Source organism: Etheostoma spectabile, chromosome 21, assembly GCF_008692095.1.
Source record: "Etheostoma spectabile isolate EspeVRDwgs_2016 chromosome 21, UIUC_Espe_1.0, whole genome shotgun sequence".
NCBI classification, from domain to species: Eukaryota; Metazoa; Chordata; class Actinopteri; order Perciformes; family Percidae; genus Etheostoma; species Etheostoma spectabile.
This window is the reverse complement of record NC_045753.1, coordinates 7873954-7883114: the sequence shown is the minus strand read 5'-3', so window position 1 is coordinate 7883114 and position 9161 is coordinate 7873954. Positions and strand designations below refer to the sequence as shown.

At 43.8% G+C, this 9161-nt stretch overlaps 1 protein-coding gene and 1 long non-coding RNA gene across 2 annotated transcripts in view; one reads left to right on the top strand and one right to left on the bottom strand.

Annotated features, from left to right (window-relative positions):
* Positions 1-938: 938 nt before the first annotated feature.
* Positions 939-9161, top strand: part of LOC116671089 (uncharacterized) — a 13953-nt gene continuing 5730 nt past the window's right edge. Inside the window, exons 1-2 of the long non-coding RNA XR_004327192.1 lie at positions 939-1061; positions 1328-1333. This is a non-coding gene — a long non-coding RNA (uncharacterized LOC116671089). The remainder of the gene's footprint in view (positions 1062-1327; positions 1334-9161) is intronic.
* The window catches only part of aco2 (aconitase 2, mitochondrial), an 8580-nt gene continuing 1474 nt past the window's right edge, over positions 2056-9161 (bottom strand). Inside the window, exons 2-17 of the mRNA XM_032502023.1 lie at positions 8805-8947; positions 8242-8500; positions 8052-8144; positions 7034-7192; positions 6731-6881; positions 6503-6607; positions 6090-6181; positions 5254-5359; positions 4955-5112; positions 4803-4876; positions 4080-4191; positions 3712-3990; positions 3412-3603; positions 2706-2838; positions 2366-2487; positions 2056-2260 (exon numbers count right to left, since the gene is read on the bottom strand). Coding sequence (XP_032357914.1) covers positions 2129-2260; positions 2366-2487; positions 2706-2838; positions 3412-3603; positions 3712-3990; positions 4080-4191; positions 4803-4876; positions 4955-5112; positions 5254-5359; positions 6090-6181; positions 6503-6607; positions 6731-6881; positions 7034-7192; positions 8052-8144; positions 8242-8500; positions 8805-8947 — 2310 coding nt within the window. The 3' untranslated portion in view covers positions 2056-2128. The remainder of the gene's footprint in view (positions 2261-2365; positions 2488-2705; positions 2839-3411; positions 3604-3711; positions 3991-4079; positions 4192-4802; positions 4877-4954; positions 5113-5253; positions 5360-6089; positions 6182-6502; positions 6608-6730; positions 6882-7033; positions 7193-8051; positions 8145-8241; positions 8501-8804; positions 8948-9161) is intronic.

Below are 9161 nucleotides of genomic sequence, written 5' to 3'. Positions count from 1 at the left end.
AGAGATAGGGTGAGAAGCTCAGTCATCGGTGCGGAGCTCGGAGTAGAGCCGCTGCTCCTTCACGTCGAAAGGAGCCAGTTGAGGTGGTTTGGACATCTGGTAAGGATGCCTCCTGGGCGCCTCCCTAGGGAGGTGGTCCAGGCACGTCCAGCTGGGAGGAGGCCTCGGGGAAGACCCAGGACTAGGTGCAGGGATTATATCTCCAACCTGGCCTGGGAACGCCTCAGGATCCCCCAGTAGGAGCTGGTTAATGTGGCTCGGAAAGGGAAGTTTGGGGTCCCCTACTGGAGCATGCTGCCCCCGCGATCCGACCCCGGATAAGCAGACGAAGATGGATGATTTAAGAACAACCATACTCTAGCGCTTGGTTCATTTGCTCAGGTTTATCCTACCAACACTGTACATAACTTAAATGAACTAAGTAATTGGATCAGTTCTCACTATCACCCTCTGCAAATAGCACTAACTCAACCACAGACAGATTTTAGTCACATCACTGGAGCCAATGTAAATAAATGAGATCTGTGATTTTTATTTTACAACCCATTGGCATTTCTGTAATACAGAAAAGATAATCTGGGCAAAAAAATAACACTTAAATATACATGGACCCAGACACTTTACACACAGTCGGTTAGAGTAACAAAGTGGTTCTGCGTCCATCTGATCATCAACCTCTCAAAGCATTTAGTTCGCAGGGACTAGGAAGTAAAAGTAGGCATGAAGACAAAAACACATATTGTTTCCGATCTGATGTAATGATCCTTCTTCTTTGTTTTAATACAGTTTTTTTGTTGAGGTAAAAAGGAACACAAAAAGTGTCATGCTATCCGACAAAAAAGGGCACCGAAAACACGGGACGGAGTCATGTCCATAGAAACAAGTTCATGAAATAGCCCGCACGATCTGAACATCTTGCTGGAAGAAAAAACCCATGAATAAATAAATAAATAAATTACGAGGGAAAAACATCTGATGCATTTGGCCTTGTAAAGAGGAAATGTATTGATCGGGAGGGCAGTTTAAAGATGGTGGTAGTAATGGTGTCAGGTAAAGAAGAGGTCCCCCCCCCCACCATTCTAAGACCGTATTAAACCATACAAGTCTATATATTAGGAAATGGAAAGTTAAAAAACATGACAATATGTACTATTGTGAATTAAAACATGGATACAAAAACAGACCCCTAAATGTTCTCGCTGTAAAGATGTAAGTAATCAGTCTGTCGAGTTTACCTTTATGTTGAATCCACTTGCTCTCAAACGGCCAAAAGCACTTATGTGATTTTCTGTTTCCCAGAATGTCTTTAAACAATCCCTAGAAAAAGAGTTATGTCAACTAGGTGCTGCTTTAAAAACTGTCATTTAAATGAAATGAGCTAGCTTCTGTGTCTTGTTGACACTACAGTATCTTCTCGAGGACACTAGGGGGCAGACAGGAACTTGTGCCCCCAAGTTCCTTCTGGATCCATGTGGACCCAGGGCTGCAGCCAACAGCAGTGTTTACCTTGTCAAAGTGGAGTGTAAATAACACTGGGGCAGGTTGAATGCCAACGGTTGACTAAAGCAGATTATTGCCGTGTGCAACACAATCCTCAAGCAAGTGTGTGATCAGCTGGCGTAGCTCCAGTGTCAAGTGACTTCCACATTCTACAGAACTGTTTGAACAGCTGCAAAAACCCAGGCAGCACATGAGCTGGCAGGGTATTTTGCCACAAACCGGGTCAAAGCTTAGTGTGTCAAAAGGTCTGTGTGTGTGTGTCTGTGTGTGCGACAGATTTCTAACCGGTTATCACTGTCGGACTTTAAAACATAGCAGCTTCCAGTACCGACAAAATGACGGGTTTTGGAAATATCTGACCACAGACCAGTTGCTATTGTTCCATCATCACCAATAGCATGGCACTTTGTATGAGCTAATCAACATTTAACTTTTAGTAGGTATACAGACACGCTTCTTCAGTTCAAGCTGTGTGCAAATGCAGATGATGGAACAATCATTAACAGTGCCAATGTTCTTCTCCTAACTTCCACACAATTCCCCCCCCCCCCCCCCCCCCCCCCCCCCCCCCCCTTCTCCCCCATCAAAAATCCTCCCCCACATGTTTTGTTCCTCTCACTCCTCTCCATCATTGCAGCTCCTTCATCCTGTTGAGGGCCGAGCCTGCCTGGAACCATTCGATCTGTGTCTCGTTAAAGGTGTGGTTCAGTTCCAGGACGTCCTTGCTGCCATCGCTGTGCTTCACAAGCGCGGTAAGAGGCTGGGGAGAACGAGAACAGGTTCTCATTGCAGATGCTTTTCTGTGACAACTGTAGGAAGGTTGCGAGACAACAGCAAACTGTTTCCGCCTGTAATGCCCGCTTACCTTTCCTGGAGCAAAGGATTTGAGTCCCCTGATGGAGATGTGGTCATCAGGGCGGATCTTGTCGTAGTCTGATGGGTTGCTGAAGGTCAGTGGCAGCACACCCTGCTTCTTCAAGTTAGTTTCTGACAGGAGGGAGACATGTTGGTTATTTGAGAGAATGAATGGTGAGGTGTACGATTTCACAGTCTTCACTTCAGGTAAAAAACACATTTCTTTACATAAGTTCAAGGAAAAACCACTAAAATCACTGGACATTGCCCAAATGGGCGGTCAAAGACTTCTCTTCACGTATTGAATTTTACGACGGTACTGTCCATCATCATCAGTTATTGTGCAGTACCGTGAATTCTGGCGAAGCTCTTGACAATGATGGCTTTTCCTCCCAGATGTCTGGGCTCCAGCGCAGCGTGCTCTCTGCTGGAGCCCTCACCGTAGTTGTCATCTCCCACCACAACCCAGGACACACTGTTGGCCTACACACACACACACACACACACACACACACACAAGGATGGAAAAAGTGTTAAGTGTTAGTTTTAAAAGTGATAAGATTTTGTACATGACGCAAGAGGTTAACGGGAGTCCTGCTGTAGAGATGGATGGTGTAGTTTTACAGCATTTGTTCACTTGCACCACAAGACAGATGTATCGAACGTGATCAGACTGTTTCTCGCTTTAATTATATTCCCCACAGCAACTGTGTAAACTTTTGGTTCAAAATATATTCCACTTACAATGAGGATGAGAAAGATCAAACATAGAAAAGCAGCAGATGCTCACATTCCCTCACCGGTGTAAGGTTGGAGTTTTTTGCTTTAAAACTAGTAATAGTGTTGTCAGATTTGTTGCTAATATATTTAGGGTTAGAAAAAAAAAAAAAAAATATAAATATAAATATATATATATATATATATATATATATATATATAAAAAATATATAAAAAATGTACTTCTTAAAAATCAATATAAAGTAATGGTGTGCCGCAAAAGAGCAGCTTTGGCCCAAATATCCAGTGCCTGCATCCTTTCCCCTCCGCAGTCCTTACCTTGTAGTGACGGGCCACATCGGGGACCTGTCCGTACTCCCCTGTCAGGTAGTTCTTAATCTTGTTGATGGCATCGTTCTCGCTGTTGACTGCACCGATCAGCATGTTGTTGGAGATGTTATCCAGGTGACCGCGGAACTTCAGCCAAGGTCCGGCAGCGCTGATGTGGTCAGTTGTGCATTTGCCCTTCACCTGTGGAGATGGGGAACAGCAAAATATTAAAATAAACAAAAAAAAACAAACAGCCACAGTGAGAACATTTAAAGACGAAACGGGGGGCGCAATTTCAAAAGAGCAGACCTTGATGAGGACCTTCATGTCCTCGAGATCACCGCCACACCATTTCCCAAAGGGCTCCAGCAGCTGTAGCCGGTTGCTTGTAGGGCTGACATCCACCGCCACGCTGGATCCGTCAGGGGGCGGGTGCTGGTAGGTGTCCTGGCCTGGGTCAAAGTCCTTGGCAGGTAGTTCATCTCCGTTGGGGGGGTCCAGCTTGAACTTCTCGCCGTTGGCAGCTGTGAGGTAATCCGTCTCTGGGTTGAAGTCTAATGTGCCGGCGATGGCGAGTGCAGTGACAATCTGAGGAAGAAAAGGAGATGCATGGGCGTTTAGCTTCAAAATGGAAGCCGGTGCTTACATTCAGTAGTGTGGATTTGCTGCGAGTTTACCTCAGGGGAGGTAACGAAGGCGTGTGTTGCAGGGTTAGCGTCATTCCTGGCAGTGAAGTTTCTGTTGAAGGAAGTGACGATTGTGTTCTTCTCTCCCTTTTTCACATCCTGCCTGAATGCAAAACACAACATATATATTTTATCTTAAATCTACATTGTGTAAGAATTTATCCCATCTAGCAATGAAATTGTGTATGACAACCAACTGAATATTACTTTCCAGCCTTTCCCATTCCGAGTGCATTTTAAATCCTATGGTTGCCGAACCCGTAATTAGCTCTTAGTATCACCATCGTTTACACGCAGCAGTTCTAGTTACTCCAATATTAACTTTAGTCTTGTTGCTTTGCCGGTCACGTTGTCGTTTTAATTTAATTAACTTGTTTTCGCTTCCTTGGCAACTCTGTTACATGTCCTTGAAAACAGGCGTGATCCTCCATCTTCAACAAGATTTCAAATCTGCCAGTAGTTGCGAATAATCTCCCGGCTGGCACTCGTCACGGCGCCACTGAGTGTAAAAGTGCGAAAGGCGGAGGTATGTCCCTCTTTGGCTAATGTATTTCAAAGATGGAGGCGCAACATTCAAGTGACTAGCTTGTATGTATGCTGAGTGATTCTGAATGGCAGGTTCTACGCTTATGAGAATACTTTGATTAGTTGGAAGTAATTACACAAGTTATATTAAACTTTTTGGACACTGTAAGTCATGACACAAGACCCTACCTGTCCCACTGTCCAATGCAGGGTCCACATGCGTTGGCAAGGACCACGCCTCCAACATCACCAAGGATCTTTGACTACAGGAAGACACAAACCCATTTGAGCTTTGACATCACCCAAAGATACAACAGTATAGAGGGAGGTGAAACACTCACATATCCATCTCTTTCGATGGTAGCACGGATCTGCTCTGAGCCGGGGGTGACTGTGAACTGAGCTTTGCATGTCAGGCCTTTAGCCAAAGCCTGCTTGGCCACAGAGGCAGAGCGACCCATGTCCTCGTAGCTGGAGTTGGTACAGCTACCGATCAGACCTGAGAAAATGAGAAAAAAAGGAGCCAGATGGTATCTCAGAGAGCAAGTCACTGCTCATTTTTCATGCACATGAAATGTAGGTCAATAGCAGGAGTAGGACTAAAGCTGTGCAGCCTTTACTATCTCAGTTCAGTTCTTACCAACTTTAACCTCCAGCGGCCAGCCGTTCTTCTTAGCAATTGCACCTACTTCAGACACCGGGTGAGCCAGGTCCGGGGTGAAGGGTCCGTTAATGTGGGGCTTCAGCTAGAGAAACGAGTAACACAACGTTCTAGGAAATCTAATCCTAACTGTGTCTGGAGCTGTCAAGTAAACATCTCATGTATGCATACATTTTGCAGCATATTCATATTTAATTATGATGGCACAATGTGTACAAGTAGTAGAGCAGAATTCTGGCTGAATTTGGAGGTTTCCAGCATTGGTAACAGACAATAATCTCTCATATTTGCACTATTCCCATGAAGACCTGGAGCCAACAACTCATAAAATCCCTGATTTACAGTATTTAAAAAAAGTCTCAGTCCATGTTTGATTATTTTGCTCATCTCAGAATGGATGTAAAATAAATCAGAATCAGAAATACTTTATTGATCCCCGAAGGGAAACTCTGTGTTGTAGTTGCCCAATATTATAAATAGAGTAGAAATACAAGAAATAAAGAAATATAAGGAATTGGATACGTACGGTATTTACATAAAGGAATGTTATTATACATTATTTACATAATTCACATAATTAAGGATAAATAAATAAATAAATATAATACTGAATATAAAAAAGTATAATTAAAGTACAGTATAAATAGTGTGGTTTCTAATAATCTGTGAAGAAAAAAAAAAAACACTATCTAATGGAAGTAAAAACTATTTTATGCCTCTCCCCTCCTCGTATTTCATATTGCTCTACACTTTGAAGTATCCACTGAAGGCTGAAAGATTATATAAAAATAAAAAACAAATAAAAAAGGTCAGACCTGGTCCAGATTGAGCTCGATGAGCTCGTCATACTCGCAGCCTTCATCTGGTACCAACGAGTCGGAGTATTCATCAGCCAGGGCAGCGATCTCTGGGAAGAAACGAGGGCATAAGTCTCGAGACTAACAAGCAGGGTTCAAAAATAGCACCATCAACCAGCCAAATGCTGGTAAGATCTGCAATTGGCTGCCAGATTTGCTTCACTCACCAGCCAAGAAAACAATAGTAACCTTTTGAGTGGCTTGTCAAATATTCAACATTCCCTAGCCATTTGGCTGGTGGATGAAAAATTGCTTTTTTTAACCCCGCTAACAAGACATCAAGCTTCCATTTAAAAACAGGCCGGCCTTCCCTTGTCTCTTTCACGATGAAAAGATTATTAAAAAGGATATAACCAAAGCCCTAAACATACGTCCACGTCCAGTCTTCTCCAGGTAGGTCCTCATGCGGTGGTTGTAGGGGAACACTGAGGTCGTGGCTCCAATCTCTGCTCCCATGTTGCAGATGGTGGCCATTCCTGGACAGGATAAAACCCACACATCACACAACTAAACCGATAAATAATTTGTATGTGCAAACAGCTGAGAAGCAAAATAAAAAAAAGGACGTCAAAGGGTAATGAAGTCAAGTTTTAACTCACCAGTGCAGGAGATGGAGTCAACTCCCGGTCCGTGGTATTCTACGATGGCTCCGGTGCCTCCCTTCACTGTCAGGATGCCTGCCACCTTCAAGATGACATCCTTAGGAGACGTCCAGCCTGAGAGAGTGCCGGTCAACTTCACACCAATCACCTTTGAAGAGATTGGGGAGTTAATTGTGGTGAGGAAGTTTAGCGGTCGACAGAATAACAAATTTTACTGAAGAAGAAAAACACAGAAAATTTCGGATAAGGGCAACGGAAAAAAAAAAAAAAACACAGAAGAATTTATTGTGTCCTGCTTACCTTGGGGCACTTGAGCTCCCAGGCGATTCCTGCCATGACATCGACAGCGTCTGCTCCTCCAACGCCGATGCAGATGGACCCAAGCCCTCCGCCGTTTGGTGTGTGGGAATCTGTGCCGATAAGCATCACTCCTGGGTAGGCGTAATTCTCTAGGATGATCTGTTTGTAAAGAAAATCTGAACATTAGGGTTGTGCGGTGCGAGAAATTCGGTTCCGGTACCTAACGGTACCATTTTCAATACTTTCTCTTATAACAAAACTAGTAACATGTAATTCAATTGTAGAAATAATTCCAAACCCATTTGTCCAATTAATTTAGAACAATGTTATTTTGAACAACACACACACACACACCTTCCAGAGCTGTCTATTAAAATCAAATAATTACTATCTTATTACACTGCACTTTGTATTTGCATCTTATTCTATTTTAGCCAGTTTATTTTCAACTGCTCTTTAATGTTTTATGTAAAGCACAAATTGTCTTGTTGATGAAATGTGGTATAGAAAAAAAGTTGCCCTGCCTTACGACCTCCAGCCTGTCAGTCTATCACCAGGGCAGAGAGACCACTGTGCCTGCCTGTCTCAGAGGAAGTGTAATTGCTTTGTGACTGCTTTTGGCTCAGCATATTGCAGAGAACACTGTCTGCATTAAGTTTTAAAAAGTGTAACCACACTTGCAATCGCTTTACCGGCATTGCAGTGATTCACATTGACTTAAACTGCAGAGGCGACGCAAATTCGCTCCACCCCCACCATGGCACGTTTGTGTGTCAAAGCCCCGCTCTCTGTCAAACAGGCAGAGAGGACAGATAAGCTCGCCCTTACACGCTCTCTGGTACCAAAATTTGGCACTATTTGATTTACCGTGAATCAGTCCACGGTAGTACCGATGTTATTCAGTCGGTACCCAAAAAGGTACTGAGTTTGGTACCCAACACTACTGAACGTCAGCATGCTAAAATTACAGAGGCTTTGTCATTGTAGGGCATTGCATCCAACCTTTAAGCATGAATACCTGATGGATGATTCCAGAGCCTGGTTTCCAGAAGCCAACTCCATACTTTGCCCCAGCGCTGGACAGGAATTTGTAGACCTCCTGGTTGACTTCCTAAGATGAGAACCATGAGAACAATACGATGCATGTTAACAAAGTTATTACTTTTGAGACATTCGTTTGATTACTGTAAACAAATAAGAGCTGTCACCTTTGCTCTTGCCAGATCCTCCACTCCTCCGGTCTGGGCCTCGATCAGGTGGTCACAGTGGATGGTGGAGGGTACGGCTACCTTTGGCAGGCCGCTGCTGATGAACTGGAGCATTGCCATCTGGGCCGTGGCGTCCTGCATGGCCACACGGTCGGGACGCAGCCGCAGGTATGTGCGACCGCGGTCGATCTCCTGGTTGTGGGGGTCATCGAGGTGGCCGTATACGATCTTCTCTGACAGGGTGAGTGGCCGGTTGAGCCTGGACAGAAAAATTAAAAAAACAGCACTTTATTAGTAGTAGGGTGCTGCAGCATCAGACGAAGTTTCAACAGGGAACACGTCAGACATTAAAAATACAGGTACAGCATAAAAAAAAAAAATGTAGCAACAGAAAAAACGTCCAATGACTGACAAAAGTTGGTAAAGGCTGCTACTATGATGACAAACTGTGGTAAAAGAAAAACAAACACTAGACATCAAACTGGCACACAGATAAGGGAGTGTTTGGAAGAAACAGGGACATGAGACACAGCGATTGTATAGAAGATTAGGAGAGTGTTAACCTTTTTCGCACAATGTCAATGTTGGATTGGAGCTTCTCATAATTGATGAAGGAAGTGGGCTCAAAGCGGCTCATAGACACCTTGGCCTTGGCTCTGTAAGCTGCTGATACATGCAGGCGCCGTGCACCATGGCCAAGAGCCAGCTGGAGACAACAAAAACATACAAATATGATGAGCATAATCACAGAGCTGTGGACAAAACCAGACACACTGTTGTAACTCCCACAATGCCTTCCCACATACATAATGTATTTGAAAAATAGATTAGCCGTCACGTAAAAACGGCTTTGAAAATGTTTGTATCTATTTTGTATTTTTTGGAAAATCTTTTGAAATAAAGCAGAAAGAGCAGAATGA